The following is a 26,236-nucleotide window of genomic DNA, read 5'->3' as shown; positions in this document are numbered from 1 at the left end:
GAGTGTTCAGTTTTAAACAGCCATTTCAACTTAGCAAAATAAACCATTTGCCAGACTCAGACCTTCATTTTAAATACATACCCATAGGGTAGGCCCTGGATGTCATAGAGTATTTAAAAAGTAGGACCTGTATGTTTGAGTTTTACATGTCCTGGTAGTGAAAAACTCTTAAATCTGTTTTTCACTACTGCAAGGGCTATCTCTCCCATGGGATAACAATGGAGTTAGCTAGTTACATTTTATAAGTGTAACTTCCAAATGGGCAAAGATGTACCTTTCAAGTTTGGCGTCTCTGGAATCCTAATTTAAAGTCTTAATTTCTGATGAAGTCAGATTTTAAGTTATAATTCTGAATAGGCTGTGTCCTGTACACATACAAAGGGCTGTAGGACCCTTACCTGTCGCTCCAGCCAGCTTGAAGCCAGGGGAGGCAGGGAATTCCTTGCACTTCAAAGCCACTGTCTAGAAGTTTCTTCCATCTTCCAGAACCAGGGCACCAAGGTATAAATACTGGACCTCAGACACGACCACTTCAGTGTACTCCTGGACTTGTGGATACTCTACCAGAAAGTAGAACTGCTGTGCTGCTGAAGGACTGACACTCTACTGGACTGCCTCTCTGCTGAGCTGACCTGCTGCTCTTTTGCCTGGGTGAGAAGGACTGAACCTGCTTCTCATGAACCCAGAACCCAGAGTGACTTCAAGAGCTAGTAGGCTGGCTTCCTAATCTGAAATCTCAGGGGCATAAAACTTTGAAACACCCTGTTTCTGCACCTGGAGTCTGCCATCTGTGAATCTAGCCTGCCAAGAGGTGAAGCAAAGCCTCACAAAGCAACACCACGCAGACTACACAGCAGGATTTAAGATACTGTGTTCAGGGGTCCCAAATGGGTCCCTGTAGCCAGCCCACGCTCCATCACAGTCGGATTGAACTTGCGACTTTGTCCCGCTCTAGCGTGACCAGATATCTACAGTTGTCGCTTTGCACGTCTATGCACTATTTTCACCTAAATCTTTAAAACTGCATATCTCAGGATCTATTGACTGGATGATTTTTGTTCTTATTTTATTTATTAAAGGGAGTTTTATTTTTCAAACTTGGTGTGGGATACTCTGTGTGGTGATTTCACAGTTTGAAGTGTTGAAAACATACTTTGCATATCACCTCCAAGTTACACCTGACTGCTCTTTGCTAAGCTACCAGGGTTGAACACAGGTTAATTTGAGGATTGCTGGTGGCTTACCCAGACTATGATTGTGGTTGCTGCTTGACTAGAACTCACATCCTGGCCAACCATTAATCCAATTTCTAATAGCCATGAATAACGGGGTCAGGAGGTGGGGGTACATCAGCTTATAGCTGGAGCCAAGTGCCTACTAGTAGGAGCACCATGGAAGAGATATGATGCTCTCCAAAACCCAGCCAACCTCAGGTCTCAAAATAGTACCTCATTTAAGGACGGTAAAATAATAATTATCAATGTTCTTAAAGAGTGGTTGCCATGTTGAAACAACTGAAAGTTGTGTAAATACAAATCAATTCAGTATGACCAAACTCTATATATGTCTTGTCCAACAGCCTTAAGGAGCCCACAAAAATGGAATGGACAAAACAAAAACAGATGTATTGTTAGTGTTGATCCAACTCAGAGTAATTACTTCCTTAATTGTAAAAGCAAACATTTGTGTATCTAGAATAACAAAGGTGTATGTGCCCTCGAGTCAAAAACAGAAGTTTTATACATGAGGCAAAGCCAGACTGAGCTATCACTAGATGGAACAGCCGAGCCGCAACCAAAGAGAGTCTGAACTAGCTCAAATGAGATATTTATTAATCAGATAAAAGGTCTAGACACATTAGAGGGGCTCTGGGCAGTCAGTGTAATGTCTTGTTTCATGAATACAGAATTCATTACTAGAGCTGTAGGTTCCATCGGTGTGTTTGCCATGGACTCTCAAAAATGTATTTCTGAAGATGATGTATCCCAGAATACAATGACTTCCACTGGATGACTCTGTATGTGGGTAGCCACCAAAGATAGGGCTGAGTGAGGACAAAGGAGAGCATTATTATTTACAGCAGTAACAAAGTAGCAACATTTCAAAGCAAACCAGAAAATGTGTAGTACCCCAGTCCAACTTCAGCTGCTGTAGCATATGGTTCAATTACACTTTCTTGCTTTACATCATAGCTATAGCTTTCAGAATATGATCGTGGGCGAGGTTGCGGCATTGCTACTGTGCGCCCAGTTAAGGATGTCATCAAGATGGCAGCTGCTAATGCAGACCTGAAAGAGAGGAACAAAATCAAGATGGACGTATACGTTTAATGTCTGCACTTGAAAACACTAAAGAAAAAAAACATCACTTTTTTATCCCTTGATTTTTATCTCTTCTTTAGCTCAGCTACCTTCCAGCAGCACATGAATGAAGGCCTGTAGACAAGCAGTTTTAGAATCACCATAAAAGGAAGGTGTGAAACAAGCAAAATGGTAAAGCCACTAAAGAACACTGGGTATAAAATAAGAAATGCTTAGCTGTCGAAGTTTCAATTAAACCACTGTTCATAACTTGTTGCCTTGAATTACACAGTTGCCTTTTTGGCTTTCTTAGTCCTTTCTAGGCCAATGTCTCACAGATAATCCATTCCTTTCTTTGTTCAATCCATTACCCAATACCGTTTAAACTGATATATCTGCAATTAATTCAAGTATTATCTTCCTCATCTGCTAAAAACAGATGGTTTGTCCCTGGTTCCCTTTACCATTTATTGTCAAACAAATAATTTTACCTTTTTCCATTGCTGTAATTTCTGTTGTGTAATTTTCTTTGACTGCCTCTCATTTGCTTGGTGTAGTGCCCGGCCATGTCAATCTAAATTCTTTAACACTATCAATGTTTGTTCCTTCTGCATATATTCCGCAAACAAAATCCTCTTTCAAGCGTGTTGTTTTTACTTGTGGAATTTTGTTACTTCCTGTTCTGTTTCTTGGATATGTGAGCAAGAAGTGTCACATCTTAAATAGATAGTTGTGTTCCCAGCTAATCATCTCAGCTGAATAATTCTTCGATTAGCTCTTATACTTTCATTTGTTGGTGAATATTCTGCTCTTTTAACTCATAAACCATCCCATACAACAACTCAATATTGTGTTTCACGTGTGCTACTCCATTGCCATCACTCTTGGAAGGCTACATAATTTAATTAATTTCTTAGTTGAAATTTATTTTAGTGTTTTTTTCAATTTACAAACATAAGATCGAATCTACCTTAAGTGGTGAGGCAACAATAAGTACTTCAAATACTGACATAGATGGGCTAAAGTAGGAGTACAAATTTAGCATCTTTGATTTACCAATGGAAGACAGATGATAGCAGAAAGTTCACCAAATAAGGCTGGGTTGCTTAAGAGGAGTTTCTCTTCTTAACGGTTTATAAACCCTACTGAGAAGAGTGAAGCAAAATATTGTAAGAAAGTTCAGCTGCTGGAAAATGAATTCTCATAGTGCTCTGCATAGTTCTAACAGGCATTGAAACGGGTGTAATTTACGAAATTTGGACTGGCCACAGATCGCATGAATGCTGAAATAATACTGTTCCAGTCTATTTTTCTGTTTTCTAACGTAAAAGAAGTCTGTTTGCATTTGGGACACTTCCTCTTCTGCTATTTGTGACTGTTCATAGAGTTTGTATTCTTGGAAAAACAGTCCTTTGTGTACAGAGAAGAGACTTGATTTATTTTCTAGCAAGACACATTGCTTCTTTTGATTCTGCAATGTTCTTCTCAAACGAGTCCCAAATTGTTACAGACATTAAACACATACGACTTTTTATGTAGGCTACTACCTGTTGCTTGCTTTTCAGGATATTTTCACGAAACAGCATTTGTGATTCTTTCCAGATGGCTGGTTAACGGATTCTGCATTCTGTTTGTTGTAGCTTTTAGATATGTATAATTTGTTCAGATGGGGTATATGGGTGGGTCACACTTCCAGGCACACGCTGCTACCAATGTAGATAGTCTGCAATTACCTACAAGCACCAGCATTGCCTACAGTAGTCTTAAAGTGCCAGCTGAACCAGTACTGGCAATGTGTAGTGTTTGTGCAGGGCAGGACCTGAGGCAGTGGTAGAACATTCAGTCGTTGCCCAAGCAGGTGTATGAATTAGTCCAGCCAGAGCTGCATCTGCTGCAGCACATGCTGTAAAGTGCCTTTTGTAGGGAGTAGCATCGACCAGGGCAAACTGGGCAGAAGGTAATGACTGGACTCAAGGCAACTGGTAGGGCCTGGTGTATAAGACTGTGTGGATGCTGAAAAGTTGCACGGTCTGTGTGTGTGTGCGGCACACAGCAGTGAAACCTAACAACATAAACCAGTCAAGAGAAAGCACTACCATCCAGATGTGGGCAGGCCTCGCAGCATTGCAACTCAGAGTTTAGTCTGTGTGTGACATCAAGGACCAGTACATGAAGCAAATGAGATGAGGTACGCAATATCTGCCATGATGACCCAATTTACATCATGGTTAGGAGCAACCATTCCAAAACGGGCTTCTGACGCAGTTTACTGAGTCACTCATTAACATGGAACCATGGCTTTCCTGTGAGAAAACACGACGTAAGAAAATGAAATGCACCTCTTGATAAAGGTCCAGCGCTGGAATAAGGAATCAGGAAACGGTGTGAAACATGCTTTCTACACCCAGGAAGGTTAAAAGGCTATTGAGAACTCAAAGTTGCAAGAGCAGATGGAGGGACTCCAGAAGTAGCAGCTGGGTGTATTAGTTGAGGGAACTCTCCCATTTTACCAATTTAATGCCACTGATCACAATGGGCTAAAGTGGCATTGGAACCAACTGAAGAGCAAATTTAAACCTCAAACTGGATGGGAACTCTTAAAACAGGAAATTGGTGGAGATATTGGGGTGCCTTTTCACAAGTGCATTTTTGTGCCTAAGGCTGCAATATTAACGAAAAATAAATTGCAAGGGCTTAGCCAAGTGGCTCTGAGGTCCTGAAAAGTCGACAACCTCAGTCTCAAACAACTGGTCATGAAACCCACCCACTCCACCGGCCACACGCTAGACCCAGTCTTCTCCGCCAGCAGCCACATCACCTTCAACCGTACCACAGAACTCCACTGGACCAACCACCGCTGCGTCCATATCCTACCTCTAGACATTTTTAACCATTATTATACCAATCCTCGAATTCTTTTGACCGGTTGTGCATTTTCCTCCAAAAGATCTCCGGCAAAGAGCTCCCACGTGGGGCCCGTCAGGCATTGCAGCGCCAGCCTGACGAGGAGCACAGCCCTATGATGAAGCATGTCACCGATAGGTGAGTGAGGGCTCGTGCTTCAAAAGGAAAAATTTCTTTCCTTGGTATGTAGAACCTATCGGTCTAAAAGGAACTCTCTTTTTGGAATCGTGTGTGCAATTTTTGATTCGTACTGTACTGGGAGCTTCACACACGGGACCAGGAGTCCTGTCTCCAAATATCCAATTTTTTGGCCCCTTCTCTTGTTGTTTTTTGATGACTGCACCAAAACCCTGGCTCTGCTCAGAAAATCCCCAAACAACCGCACCAGCGCCAAGGCCATCTGGTTCACCGCCAATCTTCAGTCCTCCAAGTGAGAAAGCCGGAAAAATCGAGAAGTGCTGCCACAAACCAGAGAGCAACCACGCTGCCCTCAAGACAGCCATCCGCAAACACCAACAGCTCATCGCGCCGCCAAAAGATCCTTCTACAAAGACTGCATTGACGATGACGCCCACAACAGCAAAGAGCTCTTTAGCATCGTCAAAGAACTCCCCAACCCCAGGTCTTGCTCCATCTACCCCCCTCCTTCGCAAGACCTCTGCGACTCCCTCGCCACCTTTTTCCATCGCAAGATCACGGAAATCCATGACAGCTTCAACTCTTCACCCCCCCATCTCCACCATGGCTGCCACCAACCCTGACTCACCCAGCCACACCAACCTCTTGCTCTCCTGGACCCACATCAACGACGAGGACACGATCAGAACTATGAGCACCATCCACTCAAGCTCTCCCTCCGACCCCTGCCCCCACCATGTCTTTAACAAAGCGAGTCCCATCATCGCACCCCAACTCCATGTGATCATCAATAGCTCCTTCGAGACGCCGCCGTCCCGGAGAACTGGAAGTACGCCGAAGTCAACGCCCTTCTGAAGAAACCCAAAGCGGGCCCCGAAGACCTAAAAAATTACCGACTCATCTCCCTCCTCCCCTTCCCAGCGAAGATCATCGAGAGGATCGTCAACGGCGAACTGACCCGCTTCCTGGAAGACAACATCACACTGGACATCTCCAAATCAGGATTCCGTAGGAACCACAGCACCGAGAGCACCCTCATCGCCGCAACCGACGACATCAGGACCATGCTCGACAAAGGCAAAAAAACGCAGCCCTCATCCTCTTGAACCTCTCGGCTGCTTTTGACACCATCTCCCATCACACCCTCTGCACTCGCCTCTACGACGCAGGCATCCGCCACAAAGCTCTTGACTGGATCACGTCCTTCCTCTCCGGCCGAATGCAGAGAGTGCGCCTTCCTGTCGAGGGCCACCAAAACCATCTGCGGCATTCCCCAAGGATCTTCTCTCAGCCCAACACTTTTTAACATCTACATGGCACCGCTCGCCAACATCGTCCGATCCCACAACCTCAACATCATCTTCTATGCCGACGATATCCAGCTGATCCTCTCACTCACCAAGGATCCCGCCACAACCAAAAACAACCTCCACAATGGACTGCAGGCCATCGCCACCTGGATGGAGAAGAGCCGCCTCAAACTTAACTCGGGCAAAACAGAGATCCTCATCCTCAGTTCCAACCGCTCCGCATGGGACGACTCCTGGTGGTCAGCCACCCTAGGAACCACACCAACAACCACCACCCACGTACACAATCTAGTCTTCATCCTAGATTTATCGCTCACCATGACCCAGCAAGTCAACTCTGTCTCATCTTCCTGCTTTCACACCCTCCGCATGCTTCGCAAGATCTCCAGGTGGATCTCCACCGAAACAGGAAGGACGGTCACCCACACTCTCGTCAGTAGCAGACTGGACTATGGCAATGTGCTCTATGCAGGAACCACAGCCAAGCTCCAGAAGAAACTACAAAGTATACAGAACGCCTCTGCACGCCTCATCCTCAACATCCCATGCCACAACCACATCTCAGCCCACCTCAGAGACCTGCACTGGCTCCCTGTCACCAAGATCACCACCATCAAACACCTCACCCACGCTCACAAAGCTCTTCATAACACAGGCCTGGCCTACCTCAATGTGCGACTCACCTTCCACACTCCCACCCGCCAACTCCGCTTCTCCAACCTTGCCCTCGCCGCTGTCCCTCGCATCCACCGAACTACAGCCGGCGGCAGATCCTTCGGCAACCTCGCCGCCAAGACCTGGAACACCCTCCCCACCTACCTTCGACAGACCTAAGGCCTCCTGATTTTCAGGAAGCACCTCAAGACCTGGTTATAGAGCAGTAGCAGTCCTCCCCTCACCTCCCCCCCTTCAGCGCCTTGAGAGCCTAGCAGGTGAATAGCACGCTTTACAAATGTTTGATAGATTGATTGACCTCTATTCCTATTGTGTTTGCTGTTAGCGGTTACCCGACTTATGTATGGTATAAGCGTGCTAAATATTTAGCTCACTCAGATCTCTGAATAGTGAAACTGCTTATAACTTAGCCATCCAAGTATTGTTCATGGCCAGGAACATGCTGTTATATTGATACTTTACACTATGCATATTTTGCGCTCTTCGTACTGCAGATTGCCTTTTTGCACTTAGACAACCTAGCATTTCAGCGATTTGGACAAGACACGATGATTTTCAGTGTAATGCAATCATTTTATTCTACTTAGTTCCCTGAGCAGCGACACAGTTTACAATCCTGCCTGTGGTCAGGAATATGAGGTATACTGACATCTTGCACTATGTACATTTTGTACTGTCTGGTATTTCATCAACTGCTCTCTAAACGTATGGCACACAGATGATTTTGCACTTAATGCCTCTGGACTGGTGAGTCTGACTAGTAATGTATTACAAACATCTATTGCTTTGTTCTATTTATATGAAAGAGAGAGTCGTTTTTAAACCTGTTTTTAACTTTTTACATTGTATTTACTGTGTGATTATTTTAAAAAATGTGATGCATATGTTTTTTTCTTATATGCTTTGTTGGTTATGATAACCGAATAAAGCACTTTGACTTAAATAAACTGATATAACTTGCTGATAGAGAAAAATAAAGGTGGACTCTCTTCAAGGTGGAATCAAAGGACCAGGCTGCTGCACTCAATCTCCTTGAGCATTGCATAATCCTTGCCTTTCAATCAATAATAGAACTGAAAGTTTGCTTCAAATGAACAACAAAATCCTTCATTGTTGTAGTACAGGGGGACCAAAAGTACAGTTGTGAAATTTTGGCTCTTTCGACACTTGTGCATAAATTGGAGGATCGTCATGGTTTGTGCAACAGAATGCAGAATCTGGTTATCTCAAATAAAAGGAGTGCACCTCATACTGGAACAGAGTCCTTCCCTAGCCATGATGCAAACATGGTACATTTCATTTTTTCAATGGCAGTGAAACATTTGCAATGAGGCCTGTAAATGAACATCATTGAGGCAACCTTTTCATGAACTTCCCAATTAAGAGGGGTGCAAGGCAGCCTGCTGAGTCTCTCCTAATACAGGGTGTGATATCCCTGTAGGTAGTTCACTTATAGAATGTGGTTATCCAACACCCGCCTCCACATTTTCACAGCCACCTGCAGAGGGAATGTCCATGCTAATTGATGGACAACACGGCTGTGCTACTGTCAATACAGCTCGGATTTCTTTTGTCTCCTACCCTTGAGAGAAAAGCCTTGTAGGTCCAAGATCACTGGTTTTAGCAACAGCATATTTTCTTTTTTGTGGCCCAGTTCACATTGACCAGGCCACAGGCATTGGTGCACTTTACACATTAAACACATACAATATAATCAAAACACCTATTCAACGACAAAAATATTATAAAAAACAACAGCAACAATTAGGGGCATTTACTGATAGGTTCCTATGCATTTGTACAGCCCACTTCTGCAATTATCTTGGCCTTGTATCGCTGATGGTTTAGTGGAGCAAATATATAAAGAGTAATAGGTTGGCTCCACGTGTTACCAGAGGAATCTGTGGTGTAGCAGATTTCAGAATATCTGGAAAAAGGAAGGGAGCCCCAATAGGACGGTCAGACTGTAGGGGTCATGAAAATCGATCTTCCAGATAAACCTATGCCTGCGTGCATTGTGAGTGGGCCAATCACCCACAACATGAAAGGTTCCAAAATGCAACGCAGAGATATCAAGATTGTTTTGGAAAGTTTCTGATGATGTGGGTAGCTGCAGTATTTGGGCCAAGGGTAGAAGGTCATCCATAGAAATCTACCAATCCCTCATATTACTGAAAAACAAATCACTCCAGGGTTGTGTGGCTTATATTGATCCCAAAACTTTTTTTTGCCCAGAACGCCCTGCCTATATCAAACTTTGGATAAAATAACAGATTTTCCTCTTCATTCTAACAGGGGAAGTACTGGCATCAGCAGGGATCAACAAAAATTCTACCACCCAGTGTGTGCTGATTTCACCCAAGGAAAATGGAACCCCCGACTATCTGGGTGGTCTATCACTCATGACAGAAACAGGTCAAACCTTGGACGGTGTGAAATCAATGTAGTATCAATGTGGTCTTTACATGGTTACAGTTTTGGTCTATTTCTATACTATGAGCAATGACTGTCCACAGATGGCGGGGACACCTTTTATCAGAAGGAGTGTGGGAATGCAGAATGGTAAGAATGTGGTCACTGGCTGAGACTTCGGTCACATAAACATGGGAGAAATTGTTTTTGACCTATACTGTGATGTTCGTAGGGGAATCTGGGTAAGAAAACGTGTTGGGATACATGAAGGCCACACCAACCTGGATTCCCCTGGGTCGCTAGTTTTCAGAAGTGTGCAGGGGTGTTAACTACCCGAGAGCAAACTGTCCCCAGGCTCAAAGTTTGCAGTGATACTTTTAATGTTTGTAGAGTATTCTTGGTATGAAAACGTGCTGGGATCCATGGATGCCACACTACCCTCGATTCCCCTGGATCTCCAGGTTTCAGAAGTGTAAGGAGTGGTAGGATTCCCCAAGTGACGACTAGCCCAGAGTCCAAGAAATGCAGCAGTTGCCAATGGCAGGAGACAGTAAATTGGAATTTCCGTAGGCATAGATTTGCCTGAACCAGGGGCTTTACACATGATGATGCATAGCTTTTATGGTATTGAAGCTTCTAACGGGAGCCAGTGGAGATTTATAAGTATGTGTGTGATGTAGTTACATTTTCCTTTCTCAGCGACTGAGTAGTGGAGTGAAGAACTGAATGTAGGGGTGAGAAGGCATAGGCTGAAAGGCCAAATAGAATGGTGTTAGCTGTGTCAAAATGTGCAGCTTATTTTACATGGTTTGTAGAGGGAAGATGCTTAATTCTTTTAAGTTTGTCAAGGTGGGAATTTGCAGCCTGGGCAAATTTGTTTACAAAAGGAGCAAGGGCCATCAATGAAGAAAGCTAGCCCTTTTATGATAGCAGAAGGAGACAGTGCCACAAGGCATGCTGATGTCATATATTTCCCACTGGAGAGGTAAAGAAGAGCAGGTAAGCGCTTTCTCCGGCTCTGGTCGGGACAAACATGCTTAAAAAGGCATCCCCAGGTTTCAGAGAGGCCTCCTGAAACTATTTCCTGGCTGTGGATTGCACCAGGATTCCTTTCACTGGCAACAATGGATGTAAAATAGAAACAGCCAATTTTTTGCCAACTGACTACGTCCATCCCTTTTTGGATGTTGCCTTCCTTGAGCAAATTGTGCAGCAAACAAATCTGCGTGACAAACAATTTCTGAGGGCACATGGTGGCACTCTAGGGCCTCATTCTAGAGCACACCATTTGACTCATACTTCACTTGAGGAGCTGCAGATATTTTTTGGGCCTTACACTCAAAATGGGCTTAGTGCACAAACCAACCTTGCAGTCCTACTGGTCTACTCACATGGTTTGGGTAACCATCATTGCACCATACGTGAGCAGAGATAGTTTTTTGCAATTGCAGCGTGTAGGAAAGTACCCTTGTTGGCATAGTTACACACTTTTGCCTGATATTGATGCCAACGTTGATTGAGAGTGTACTGGGATCCTGCTAACCAGGCCCCAGCACCAGGGTTCTTTCCCAAAATCTGTACCTTTGTTTTTCCCAATTGACACAACCATGGCACACAGTTAAGTCCCTTGTAAAAGGTAACCCTAGGTACCAAGGGCCCTGTGGCCAGGGAAGGTCCCCAAGGGCTGCAGCATGTATCATGCAACCCTGGGGGACCCCTCTCTAAGCACATGCACACTGCCTTTGCAGCTTGTGTGTACTGGTGGGGAGAAAAAGGCAAAGTCGACATGGCACCCCTCTCAGGGTGCAATATCCACAAACCACTGCCTGTGGCATAAGTATGGCACCCCTCTAGCAGGCCTTACAACCCTAAGGCAGGGTGCACAATACCACAGGTGAGGACATAGCTGCATGAGCACTATGCCTCTACGGTGTCTAAGTCCATTCTTAGACATTATAAGTGCAGTGTAACCATATTGAATATATGGTCTGGGAGATCATCACGAACTTCACAGCTCCTTGATGGCTTCACTAAATACTGGGAAGTTTGGTATCAAACCTCTCAGCACAATAAACCCACACCGATGCCATTGAGGTATTTATTGAAAAATACACACAGAAGGCATCTTAAGGAAGCCCCCTGTATGTTAGCCAAACTGCTGGTGCAAGACAGACAAGTCTGTGCCAGCCTGGCACTTAAAGACAAGTTTCTAACCACATGGGGTGAGAATGGTTGTGCTCTCTGTGGCCAGAAAAAAAGCCTGTCCTGGGTGGAGGTGTTTCACACCTTCCCCTCCAGGAACTTTAACACCTGGCGGTGAGCCTAAAAGGCTCAAGCCTCTGGTTACAGTAACCCAGGGCGCTCCAGCTAGTGGAGCTGTCCGCCCCCAGGGTTACTCTGGTTGCAGGTCCGGCGGGAAAATTAGGGAAAACAGGGAGGAGTGACCACCCGAGCTAGGACCACCCTAATGTGTCCATAGCGGAGGTGACCCCCCTCCCTGCAGATTCCTCCATCTTAGTTTGGAGGACAGGGACCAATAGGGTTAGGTTTGTGTCCCCCTCCCCAGTGGGAGTGGACACAAGAACAGTGTAGCTACTGCCCTCTGACCCCCTGTAGAACCCCAAATCCAGGATTTAAGGGCCCCCCTGAACCCAGATCATCAGATTCCTGACAACTTCACAAAAAGAGAGAAGTACTGCTAAGCTGAAACCCCAGCAGGGAAGAAGGAGGGCGAAAAATGACTTGGTCCCAGCCCTACCGGCCTGTCTCCTGCTTTAGAGAACCTGCAAAAGAAGGCGACCCATCCTGCGAGTCCAGCAACCTCTGACAAGCTTCCAGAGGACTGCCTGTATCACAGAGGACCAAGAACTCCCATGCACAGCGGCCCTGTCCAGAAAGAAACTCCATCTAAGGACTCCAGAGCCTCACTGGATCTGCGAGTCCGGACCACTCTGCACCCTATGCCCACGGCCCGTGTCCAGGTGGCCCAGACGACTAGCGAGGATCCCCAAGCGATTCCGAGCAAGTGCCCACCATGGGCTGACCTCTCCTATCCCCCATGATGTCGCCTGCAGTGTGAATCCATAGGACCCCCCAACCGCTAAAGCTCTAGACGAAGATATTTGTCGCCTAAAAGTCCACTGCACCCGCAACACCCTGGCCTTGGCGTACTCGACCTCCAGTGCAGCAACATTCAGCAGGCGGCCCTCCTACTTGTCCAGCCTTTGGTTTTCCGAAACAGCCCCCTTGGACCCAGCCCGCAACATCTAAGTGACTCCCGGAGTCCCATCATAAGTAAGCACTGGGACCCCGACACTTTGTTTGCACCCTGGACCAGACTGCCCCTGTGCCACTGAGGGTGTGTATTTGGTGCCTACTTGTGGCCCCCCCACCAGTGCTCCTCTAAACCCCCAGGTCTGCACTCGAAAGACGCAGGTACATACCTGCCAGCAGATCTGAAACGGAGTGCCTCCAGTCTTCATAGGAGCCCTTGTTAAATTTGCTCCAACTTTGACCTCTGCACCTGGCCGGCCTGCGTGTTGCTGGTGGTGGGTGTTTGGGGTTAACCCAACCTGTAGACTTCCTAACTCCCGGAGACTGGAACTGTAAGTAAAGTACTTACCTGTAAATCGTACTAACTTTTCTTTCCCCCAGAAAGTGTTTCTGAAAATTGCACGTCAGCTTTTAAAATAGATTATTGCCATTTATTCTTTAACTGTATAACTTACCGGTTCCAAACAAAGTAATATTGATTCATATGTGAAATATGTATTTATTGATGTACTTACCTGCATACTGAATCTTGTATTTCTAGAAATAAATCAACAAAATATATTTTTCCCATATAAAAACTATTGGTCTGGAATTAAGTTATTGAGTGTGTGCTTGTTCTATTGTCTGTGTGTGTACACCAAATACTTAGCACTACCCTCTGATAAGCCTAACTGCTCGACCACAATACCACAAGAGAGAGCATTAGTATTATCTACTTTAGCCTCAGTTAAGCCTCTGGGGAACCCCCGGACCATGTGCACACTATCTCATTTTGTTATAGTATATACAGAGCCAGCTTCCTACACAGTTCATGTTGCATTTCCGAGACAATTCTGCTCCACTGTCCCGGGACCATGACAGGTTGTTCAAAATTTGACCTGTCATGGAAAATGTGTCTGACAGGTCTCCAGGGATTTATACCTCTGGAACGAAGAAAGCCATAGAGGAGTCCTTGGTCCTGTACAAAAAGTGGCTGCTGTTCAGGCAGTACATCACAAGCAAAAGAGTTTGCTATGGCATTCAGTTGCACATGTTGTGTGAAAACCCTACTGGCTATGTCTCCAGCTTGAAAGTGTATACAGGGAAGGACTCCACTCTAAACCCTGTGTGTGGCACTCCCAAGCTAAGAGTCACAGGAAAGATTGTATGGGAGTTTGTCCAGTCACTCCTTCACAAACATTATAATCTTTATGTGTACAAGTTCTATATGGGAGTAGAACTGTTCAGCAAGCTGTACAAAGCTGGCACTGTAGCAGTAGGTACAGTTCATTGTCGCAGCAAGGATTCCCATCGGAGTATGTTTGTAAGAAGCTCCAGAAATCCCAGAGCATTGCAGTGCGTTCCTCACGAACTGCTGGCAATCAGGTTCTCTGATAGGAGTGATGTGTAAGTGCTCACTATGAGAGCACTTCCTCCATCACAATTTGGGGTCAAATGGCAAAGGTTCACAAGCCCACCTGTTTACTTGATTACAACTAGTGCATGGGCAGAGTGGATAAGAATGACCAGGTTCTTTAGCCATACAATGAGAGTTGTGTCATAACGCTTGCATTTTGTAGAAGAAACTGTTCACCTAATTGATCCAGATGACAACATCCAATGCATATGTTCTTTATCGTCAGACCACCACACGAACAATGTCTTTCCTTGACTTTCGGGTGACAGTCACTGAAAGGCTTCTTGCTACAGAAGCAGCAACCTCCACTTTATATGCTCTGAAGGGTGTGGCAAGGCTGCAGGATTCACACTTTGCTGATTGCATTCCTGACACAATTTAAAAGATTTGGCCATAAGCTAGGAAAGAGGCAGGAGTCGTGTTTACTGTCCCCAGTGCCTGTCTCAGGCAGCCCTTTCTTTTCCTACTTGCTTTATGTTGTACCATATAAAAGTGAAGTATTGGGAAATTAACTGAAGCGGAGCTCCCATAAGGTAAACCTTTCTATGGCTGTGCGTGGATACCTACGTTCCATGACCACTACTTCATTAGGCAAGCAGCTGTAGAATTTATGTTCCTCTGTTTTGAGGAAATCATTGACTTGCTTATGCCTGCTCGAACCTCTCTCTGTTGTCAGAAAGTGGTAGGTGTTCTGTTCGCCGATTGACAAGTGCATTATATTCCCACACTGCACATAATGGTGGAAGTAACATAAGCCACATTGTCAAAGAGAACGCTGTATGGCAAAATTGTGAAGTCTTGACTAGATTTTAAAGTGCTTTTTATGGAACTTATATATGCAACACAAGGATTCCCCCAGACTGCTCAAAAGAACCAGAGTAAGTGCATTAATTCAAACAAATGTCCTTGAGGATTCATTTACCAAAACTTCTATTTGCATTGAAAGTGTGCAAACCCAATTAGTAACTTGTATCATAATCAGTGTTTGGGAATGTGTTGTTGAAAATTAAAAACAAAATATTGATGGGCAGCTCAGTCATGTTGATGGAGTAGTGTGTCAAAAATAAATAGCGATTGACAGGAACCATCTTTTTGGGAGGCTCCTGTCAATGTTTTTGAACTGGCTGTCAGCTTGGTAGTCACTTCTAGATTTGGTAGGTGGTGTGTCAGCATGGCAGACGTTAAGTCCTCTGCCAGGGCTACGGATTCTTCTATGTCAGCCAAAATCTAAATATGGGCCTTACTAAGAACTACTTTTTTTTGTGTAATGTGAGTAACTCTGGATTTTGGCTCTAGCTCAGCCAGCACGTAGGCAAACCTGCTACATTTTTTAAAACTAGACAACCAGGGGAGTCTAGGGATGCATGTCCTGCGTGGCTCTCACTAGGTAATGTTACCCAAAAGCCCTTGCGAACGTCAAATTTTTGTAAGAAACATGTTTCTCACAGTTCTGTGATGGAAAGCCCTGGAGCCTGCGGGAAGCCAGAGGTTTCCTACCGCCTTGCGTTCCAACATGTCACTTGTATGGTAGGCCAAGATAAAGCAACACAAAAGGCTCTACATCGCTTTGTTGAGAGAGAAGGAATAGGGGTAGATGCTGTGGCGCCACCCATGCAAACCTACGAACCACAGACGTTTTTGAAAACTAGACAACCAGGGGTGTCCAGGTTAGTGCACCTTGCATAGATCCCACAAAGTTTCTGACCCACAAACTCTTCCTGAAATCATACATTTTCCTCCCATTTCCTTAATGGAAACTTCCGGAATACACAGGAATTAACAAAATCCCTACAAATCTTCATTCTCCACCTGTGTTGCTAAAAAAAAGCAACCCCACTTGTGCACCTGGCTTAGTGCCTGCTACAGGAACGGCTCAAACTCAAGTCAATGGGAGCCCTCACCAGACGTTTGCAAGGGCTTCTGGGTAAAATTATGTGGTGAGAACCACAGAAGTCATGCAGCCCTGGACTCCCCTGGTTGTCTAATTTTCAAACATTTACAGGTTTGCCTATGTGCTGGCTAAGCTATGGTCCAAAGTTTACAGCAAACCAGATTGTAAAAAAAGGGCGTTTTGACTGGGAAAATGTGATGCGACCATCTTTCGTTTTTTCGCTGTTGCCTGTCGCGGGCCAAAGGCCCATCACACAAGTGAGGTACCATTAGTAACAGGAGACTTGGAGGAATGCTAGGTGGAAGGAAGTTTGGGGTTCTCCACAGATTACAGAACTTTACATCAAAGAAATGTGAGCAAAATATGTTTTTGGTCAAAGTTTGAGGTTCAGAAGGGTTTCTGGGTATTAAAAAGAAAATTGGTGCGAGCCATGCAAGCAACTCTGCGCTCGACTCCGCCAGCGGTCTAGTTTTCAATAATGTGAAAGTTTGCTAGGTTTCCCTAGGTGTTGGCTGTGCTAGGGTTCAAATTCCTCCGCTACTTACTTTACAAAAAAGGGTCAAATTTGAGTAAAAAAAATGTGATGTATCCATGTTGCATTTTGGGACGGTTTCTGTGGCGGTGCGGCCAGTGCCGCCGCTCTAGCCACTGACGTGGAGGGGGAGCACTGACCTCAAAAGGAGGAGAGGCGGGGATGAGGGGTGAGAGAAGAGTGCTGCATTTAGCAATAAGGTAACAATTTAAACCCGCCTTCTGCAAAGTTCCTTGGGCCCCAGCTGTCACGCAGCAATAAAAATGTCAAGATAACTCTTGTGATTAATGTCCTTGCCAGAGAGAGATCTGACTTTTGTCTCATGGCAGTTTTGCCTCACCATAAAGTAGAGCGGGGGTTACTATGGCTGCTGCAAAGAACACATCCTATTTTTTTATATGGATAGCTGAGTGGATTAATCAAGCTAGCCTTTACCAGCCCTTTAAAACAAGTTAAATGTATTTGCTAGAGGGGTTATGGAGAGATGAGGGCCACTTTTGCCGGTGGTAGTGAGGGAATCCAAGGAGGAGGTCATAGGTCATATGGTAGACCTACTCACACAAGTGAGGTACCGTGTTTGTTGGGAGAAGTATGGGAGCATAGAATAGTAGAATATTTGCTATTACCAATTGTATTTCGCTGCATTTGATCCTTTCATATGTAAGCCAGTGTACAAGAAAGAAGACATGTTAAAAAATAATCTCTAAATCTTATGCTGAATGGGTAATCAGATTTTAAAATAACTGCTGCTTCTAGACTCCGTATCTTGTGCACATTTCAATAATGCATAGGTTTACCCATTTTTCACTCTATATATTTGATCACATGAATTGGTCTATATTCTGTATAAAATGAAAAAACATTGTACGGTGCAGCTCAGTTGTTGGCTATGGGTACCCTGGGTTCTTGAATAACTTACAAAACCTATGTATTCCCACAACCAGAAGAGTCTAGTGGACGTAATGGTATATAGCTTTTGTAAAATCGGCCATTGTGACAAAAAGTTACAGATAAAAACGCTGTCATAAATGACAATTTTTCCCTACTCATTTTCAATATTTCTTTATTTCAACTGTTAATTTCTTTGGGAAAACCTTGAGGAAGCTACACACGACCGATTGCTGAATTCAGAATTTTGTCTACTTTTCAGAAATATATAGCTTCCTTGGATCACCCATGTGTTTCACACTGGTTTCCACCACAAACGTGAAGTAGATTGAGAGCACAAAAATGGAAAACTAGCCCTCCTATTTGAAAAATACCAGAACTGCAATACAAAATTAGGTTTTTCAAATCAACTCTGCATGTTGCCGAAAGCTGGGACTGACTTTAGCTCGGACAATCATTTGTTGGTGCCATTGTAGGGGCAGAAAACAAGAATTTTTTATCAAAGCACTTTTTTCCTATTTTGCTCAAAAATTAAAAATGTTGCTAAATGTTGCCTATTTTCTTAGGCCCGTTCATGGGTATCCACAAACCAAAAGCACCATCAGAATCTCCAGAATGGTGGAAAAAAAGGCCACAAATTTGGTGGAGATACCTTATGTGGGAAAAAAAAAAGTGTCATGGGAAATCATTAGACTTTGTTGAAAAAATACCATAGCCTAGAGATAAGGGAGATATGGGGTTTGGGGCTGCCCAGACTTGATATTAATGCTCACTTGATGGTCAGATAAGTCAATTCCCTTTGTTCGCTGTAGGTTTATCTAATTTTTGTTGAACCTTAAAAAAAACGTATTCTCTAGTGGACTGAACTAGAGATTTATAATAGTTGGCATTGTAGGAGTTTCACTTGTTTTCTTATCTTTCATTTCTCTCAGAAAAAGAACTCTGAAAATAGTTAGAAATGGATATTCCTTTAGGGGGGACATTCTTCATATGTCAGAGAAAATTGCTTACATACATTAAAATACTTACGAAAGTATTACATTTATAATTGCATAATGCCAACTCTTTAAGCATAAGGCCTAGAATGGTTTCAAAATCTACTTCCTGCGGACCTGGTCCCATTCTTTCTCCGCATAGTGTGACTACTGGAATCGGGAGAATACATTTTCTGATTCTGAACTCGCATGCCAGGGAGGGAATTATTTGTTAGGTAAATGCAATGAAAAGTGCAGCTGGTATGTTAATTGTAGATAGGAAAAAAGTCCAAAACAGGAAATAAACATTTTAGTGCAATTGAATTCACACAGACATTCAAGGAATATAACAGGAAGGGTAACATACCTGGGTCTTTCAGGGGATGGATATGGACTACGAGGGGGAGGCGTGCGGGGAACAGCAGACCTAGGAGCTACAGTGGCAGCAGGTACCAGGCCATGAGCTATATGTTTCTGAACAATTGAAAAAATGGTCAATTAGTAATTACGTCAGATGCCTAGGCCATCCTTTATCAATGACTTTCAAACAGCACAATAGCACTAGCAGAAAACAATTCATTAAAAATATATTTGATCTGATAGAGACATCCAACAGCAGTGCCTTACCTTTGAATTCTCCCCAGGCATCAGACTAGATCTGGAAGATTTTTTGTGAGTACCCCAACTCCCCCTCCCTACCTCCCTGTACACCAGTTGGTCGGCTTTGTGCGGCAGCATCTGTGCTGGAAGTGACATTCGCATCACTTATATAGGCACCATCTTGGCGTACTGACGTCAGTCCTTTTCTTTCCGCACCAGCCAGCGCAGATCCAGAGAAGAGCTAACCTCTGTCACTTTTTGACGTTTTGTTGACGTTTGAGGGTTATTCCTCCTGGTCTGTTGAGAGAACGTCCTCGAGGAAGACAGGTTTTAAACTCTGTGGTGTCTTTTGCCGCACCATGTCGGTGATGGACCCACACCTTGTGTGTCTTTAGCACGACTACAACAAGTCTTGCTCTGACTGCTGGGCCATGGTGTCAAAGGCTTCAAGGGAGAGGTCCCTAAAGCTGCTAGTGGCCTGGCTGGAGTCTCTTCAGAGATCTTGGTCCCGATAGAGAGTTAGGGCCCAGAATAGTTCTACGAACCCCATGTCCTCTTTGTGCCATTCAAAGTCTTTCAGACACTCAGGTAAGAGGCATGTGCTTCGACTTCTCCTAGTCTGTCGGCTGACGCGATGAGGGAACATCAGTGTTCGAGGCATGGTTCTTCGGATCCTACGCCAGGGCCAACTCCATTCCTCCCGATCTTTCCAGAAGCCTGAGAAAATCCCGCTCAAATGAAAGAATTTCACAAGGTCATGCGCCTCATTTTTGGGTGGGCTGACTCCTCCGGAGTGCCTTCAGGCCGTGCGGAGTCAGAGGGGGTCCCACCTAGTTCTGCACTGGTGGCTCGACTCCAGCTAGCCTCCCATGGATCTGGTCATGCCACTGCGACCTCCCCAGCGGTAGCCCCATTTTGATCCCTGAATCAGACATGGAAACGGAGCTGCGTCGGCCAATGAAGATGTCAACGACAACAGAACCCTTGTGTCCTAGGTTGGTGCCTCAGGCTTATTCTAAAGGGATATGCCTTGGGGAAGAATGGGTTAGGTCACTGGACCCTTTAGAATACCAGTCAGAAAGACAGGATCTGGAGTGGTGTGAGAAACTTGGTGATGCCAGTAAACTGGACACATCTCCAATTACTGGCATACTTTTTCCCTCTACTGTGGCTACGGAGGAAAGAGCTACTTATGCTATGGTGGTGAAGAGGGTGGCTGAGGTCCGGGACCTCGTTGCCTTCAGTGGCAGTCAAGACCAACATCTTGATGGAGGTATTGCAACAAGGAGCTTCCTCCTCTGAAGCCCTGCTGCAGGTCAACAAAGTCCTCACTGACGTCCTTCTGGGAACCTGGTCCAAGCCCAGCAAAAGGGCTCCTGTAAACACGACGATTGCCCACCTGGACCGCCCCACCTTTGAGGTAACAAGCTTCCTCACCAAACACTCTACCTCAGAGATCTTGGTGGTCCAATCTTCCACTTCCCATGACGCATTCCCTGCTGCACCCCCGGACAAGGAATCCAAGAGCCTGGATACCTTCAGTAAGAAAATGTTTTCTTCCACCAGCCTTGCATTGCGGTCAGTGAACACTGCATGCCTATTGAGCCGCTAGTCCCACATGCGGTGGGACATGGATGCGCAAGTTCTGCCACAGGCCCCAGAGGAGGCCCGGGCCATTCTCTCCGAGTCATAGATAGGAAAGACGCTGCTAAGTTCACTATAATCTGTGGTTTGGACATGACCAACTTGCTGGGCAGAGTAGTTTCCACAACGGTGGCACTTAGACACTATGCCTGGCTGGCTTTTCAGAGAATGTCCAGGCTTCCCTCATGGACATACCCTTTGATGCCAGTCATCTCTTTGGAGACAAGGTAGACTCCTCGCTGGAGCACTTTAAGGACTCACAGGCTACGGCCAAGTCCTTGGGCCTCTCAGCTGCCCCGCGTCATCCCCATTTAACTTGCGCTTGTTTCGTGGCTACGGAAGTGGCTTTCAACCACACAAACCCTATCCCAGCCATTGGCTCACGCAAGCTTTGCAGCCTCTGTGTGGAAAAGGACATGGTTCTTCTTGATCCTGTGGGTTAAGTAGCTAGCAGTCTGCTCAAACCACCACCACCCAAACCTCCCCCCCCTCCCCTCGCAGTTGCAGGCGTCCAAATCTTCCGAGTTTAGCCCTTTCAGATCATGGGCGTTCAGTTGGTTGCAGGATCTGCCATAACCTCCACCACAGGCAGTCCATAACATCGGACAGGTGGTATCTACAGACTGTTCGGAGGGGCTACTCCCTCCCCTTTGAAACCATCCCTCCATCTTAAGACTGTCTGACGCAGGATCACTTGTACTTGCTCCACAAGGAAGTCAAGGCTCTCTTGGCCAAAGGAGCTATAAAGAGGGCTCCGGTGCCATAAGTAGGCTGTGGTTGCTACTCCCACTACTTTCTGCTCCTCAAAAAGGACAAGGATCTTCGCTCAATCCTAGATCTCCAAACCCTCAACTTCTTGCTCAAAAAAGGAGAAATTCAAGATGGTCACACTGGCCCAGGTTTTGATTGTCCTGGACCCAGAAGATGGTAGTGCTGGATTTTGTAGGATCCCTAATTTCACAACCCTGTCCTGTCTGCTCACAGCCATTACTTGCGGTTTATGGTAGGCCACGGGAACCTTCAGTTTATCGTGCTCTCTTTCGGCCTTACCAGCGCCCCTTGCTTGCTCACCAAGGTAATAGCTGTGGTCGCAGCTAATCTGTACAGATCAGGGGTGTCTTCCCCGATCTTAATGACTGGCTGCTGAAGGTGGACTTCCCACAGTCTGTCGTCTCCCACTTCCAGACTAAGGCGGACCTCCTGCATTCGCTGGGGTTACCTATAAATGTGCCGAAGTCACACCTGACTCCCTCTCAGATGATCCCTTTCGTGCGAGCTGTTCTGAACACAGTGTAATATCGGGCTTATCCGAGTCCATCAAAATGGTACATGCCTTCCGGTGAAAACTATTTGCATCATATTGTACAGAAAAGTCCATTGATCCACTTTCTCCTTCCCTTTCTAATATTTTGCTTTTCATCCTTACATTTGCCTGGCAGGGATCTGCTTTGGGCAACAATCTTTCTGCTTTGTCTGATTCTTGTGGCTGCCTGACCAAGCCTCTTTAAGTCCCCTATTCTAAACAGATCTTTTGAAGGGCCTTGTACATATGACCCCCCAATCCCTTTTATGAGGGCTCAGTGGGATCTTAATTTGGTCCTCAAATTTGAGATTTGTGCCCCTTTGAGGCCACTCCACAATTGTCCCCTCCAGCTGCTCACAGTTAAAACAGCCTTCCTGAAGGCCATTACACCTGCCTGGAGGGTGAACGAACTGCAGGCTTCATCTTCCAAGCCTCCATTGTTCTCAGTTTATCTGGACAAACTGGTGCTTGGCACAAGGGTCCGTTTCCTGCTGAAAGTGGCAACACCACTTCATGTGGGAAAATCTGTCACCTTTCCCAGCGTTTACGCTCCTCCACATCCCTCTAAGGAAGAGAAGTGACTCCAATGTCTGGACCTTAAGAGAGCGATGTTGTTCTACCTTGAGCGAATAAAAGAGTTCCAGGTGGACGACTAACTCTTCGTGGGATATGTTAGAAGAAAGAAAAGACAGGGTGAAGAAGCCAACCATCTCTCGATGGGTCTTTCTCTGCATCAAGATCTGCTATGCACTGGCAAAAAAGGAGCATCCCAAAGGTGTAAGGGCTCTTTCCACCAGAACTTAAGCTGCAACTACTGTGTTAGCACATGGAGTCTCAGTCCTGGACATCTGCCAGGCAGCAACGTGGGCTTCACTGCACAGGTTTACCAAGCACTACTGCCTGGATAGTCCGGTCCATAGGAACAGGCATTTCACCTGTTCGGTCCTGCAGGGTTAATCACGAAAAATGTGCTGAATCCAGTCAGATGCCTTGGCAAGGGGGAGGGGGGGGGGGGGGGGGTAAATCAAAGGTAAGGAATCTGTGGCTAGATATTGTCTCTAACAGGTAAGGTGTTACTAAAAGGTACGTAATGTGTTTGTGAAGATATATAGAACATGTAAAACACTACAAACACAAAAGCAAGGAAATCATACTGTATTCATATCAACTTTTTCAAGAGCTTACAGTGACATAATGCGAAAAGTAAATACTTTGGAGCCACATAAGCCCACTCTTGCAAGTAAAACCACACACCCGGTTGTATAATGCCATTCAGTTTGGTAGACAACCAACACAATGAAAACGCCATTTGTGAGGCAGGAGGTCAACAAGCCCCATGCAAAGTGTCTGCAGTAGCGTTCAAGTCACTGAAACTGGCTCATATGGGGTTATTTGATCAAATGGATTTTGGGGCAAGAATGTTAAGGTTTCTATGCAACAAGTCTATCAGTTTTAAATCTTCTTCAAAGAGAGGAGCTCCTGTTACTTTGGGTTAGAGAAATGAAAGAGCAGATAATAGGTAGGTCACCAAGATCTCCCCCATCTACCCTCTGGCATCACAGGCAACAGGTCCAATCTTTTTTGTTTCTAAACCGTGCCCCCGCTAACAGGCAATCAAAGCATGAAGACTTCGATTTCCCACCTTAGCAGTCAAAAGATTTTATAAGGTGTTTGATCTATGGTTTCAATAGCCATATAATGTCTACTAATTAACAACCAGCTGGCTTTACAAACTCACTCTCTGAACTATTGACGTCCCTTTATATATCATATGTCCAATCTGACAGCACTGTACTTCAACACTTGTCTGTAAATTGTGTTTATAAGTCCTACCCTGCTCTATTGAGTGTACCTAGGTACTTATGGTACTAGATACTTATGGTGTTTGCATTCTACAAGTAGATCCTGGAGGATCTGCATCAGACCAATGGCTAAAGGGCCCAAAGAACTTAAACAATATCACCCCACATAGTAAGTAAACATCTGAGGACTTGACCTAAATAGCAGAGTACGATTATTGTTCGACTACATGTGGTGTTTCCGGACATTAAGGCCTAGGTTGAGATAGTAAATGGTACTGTAATGATCAGTAAATGTTTCAGGAATCGCAGAGGCTCCCCCATACACAGGCAAATAAAACTCCAGCAGTTTCCAATCCGGTTCAGATAAGCCCCAGTCACTCATACAGTTTTGTACTTCGAAGAGTGAAGGTATCAGATAACGGTAGCTAAGCAGTAGAGGCAGGCAAAATTTGTGGGAAAACATGGCTCTAAAGAAATATCTTCACATATCTGCAGGACAATCTCAGGAGGAGACAGTACAGCAAAACATTAATTAATGTTTCATAGACCAAAGCTAAAAGTAATTGGAAAATATATCAAACCATACTTTTTGTATTTTCAAAATACCTGAATGTTTAGAAAATTCAGTAACTGAAATATGTACGCTCTCTCTTCCCATAATGCAGAATTCCCTTCAGATACAATCGGAGTCCTGGTGTCTAGACCTGCATCAATCTCGCACATCTCTCAGAAGCCTTTCCAAATCCAGATTCCTTAGTTTCTGATCCCTCTAACATAATTCCTCAGGCAGAGCTTAAAACTAACTGCACATATAAATGTTTGTTTTGGTAAATTGTAGGGGTTACTGGCTAACTGAGAAACGTTTGCAAGGAAGCTCCCCTGTAAATATTTAGTATACAAGAGAACAGCTATGAACTCAGGAGGGCTATTATGAAAACAAGAACTGGCAAGCCCTATAAGTGTGGCTTTTTAACATCTTTATTTTAATTTTTTCCAAGTGAAGCTGCTCAAAACAGTAGTCAGTATCAAGAACAACCAAAGATGAAAACAGTTAGTGCACTCAGTTCAGTTCACATTACATTACCAGGTGACATAATCATCCATGCACTCTCACCTTGGGTCATCACGAGCACTGTAGTCCCCAGTCCCGGAATATTGAATTTGACCTGTTTCAGAGACTAAGCTGTCGTCACCTTCAGTTTGGGCTACTTGATTATCTCACATGTAGCTTTTTTTTTTTTTTTAAGTGAAAGCACTTCTTTTATTCAGTGATTATATGGTTGTTTGGATTGCTGACTGGGTGAATATGAAAATGAGCCAGATGATAGATAAATAGATGGATGATTGAGGGTCTATATGGTATGTTATTTTGTACATGTTTAGCAGGAAAACTGCTGCTAATGTGGAGCTGTGGCACACTAACAGTATGGAGCTTTTTACAAGCGGACCTGTGTATTTGGTTGCAGAACTGTGTAGTTATGTGGCTTTTACATCTATTTTTAGGATGACGTCTACCAGACACTGCAGCTGTCTACTTTGCTAAAGCCATCTTGGGGACATTAGGAACGCTTACCTGAGAATACATTCATCTGACTGCTCACCATTGGCTTTGTAACTCACATTTGTTCTGGCTGTATTTGTTTTAGGATGTGCAGCTTGAGTTTGTCCCTTCCATGAAGCATAGCATATTTACTGTATTTTTCCACCAGTGCTCACTTTCTATAAACAGGCCTTTTTCACCATTGCTCGCTTTCTGTAAAACAGGTCTTTAAATCTTGTTCTCATCTCGTTGCATTAGCTAAGTATTCCAAGACCTAGGTCAAATATCAGGCTTTATCTTCAGAGGAAGCTTGGTGTTTACATTTCTATCTCCGACTTCAAAGTGAGAGGAGTTGTGTGACAATCATGCTGGCTACAGAGGATGTGCTGGAGGAAGGCTGTACAAGAGTATGTTTTTCTAGTACACAAAATTGAAATGTCTGTAAATGAACTGTGCAGCTATTTCAGAATATATCAGAATTAGGAAAGCACAAATTAAGTACATTGTTTGATAATTCTGAAGTGGAGTGATTTTTTTTTTTTTTTTAATATGATCAAAACAAATCAATACAGTAGGTGGTGACGTTTCCACACACCATGTGTTTGCTGTTTACTTTTATCAGTAAAACTGTATGTATGCACAAATGTAAGGGTC

At 44.7% G+C, this 26,236-nt stretch overlaps 1 protein-coding gene across 3 annotated transcripts in view; it reads right to left on the bottom strand.

The window, feature by feature from the left end:
- CEP89 (centrosomal protein 89) overlaps nucleotides 1-26,236 on the bottom strand; it is a 1,116,496-nt gene that overhangs the window by 1,071,375 nt on the left and 18,885 nt on the right. For all 3 annotated transcript variants that reach the window (XM_069216542.1, XM_069216544.1, XM_069216543.1), the window contains exons 2-3: nucleotides 19,061-19,167; nucleotides 2,130-2,288 (exon numbers count right to left, since the gene is read on the bottom strand). In XM_069216542.1, the coding sequence (XP_069072643.1) occupies nucleotides 2,130-2,288; nucleotides 19,061-19,167 (266 nt within the window). The remainder of the gene's footprint in view (nucleotides 1-2,129; nucleotides 2,289-19,060; nucleotides 19,168-26,236) is intronic.

This window comes from Pleurodeles waltl, chromosome 12, assembly GCF_031143425.1.
Source record: "Pleurodeles waltl isolate 20211129_DDA chromosome 12, aPleWal1.hap1.20221129, whole genome shotgun sequence".
In the NCBI taxonomy this organism is placed as follows: domain Eukaryota; kingdom Metazoa; phylum Chordata; class Amphibia; order Caudata; family Salamandridae; genus Pleurodeles; species Pleurodeles waltl.
This window is presented reverse-complemented; position numbering and strand designations above follow the sequence as displayed.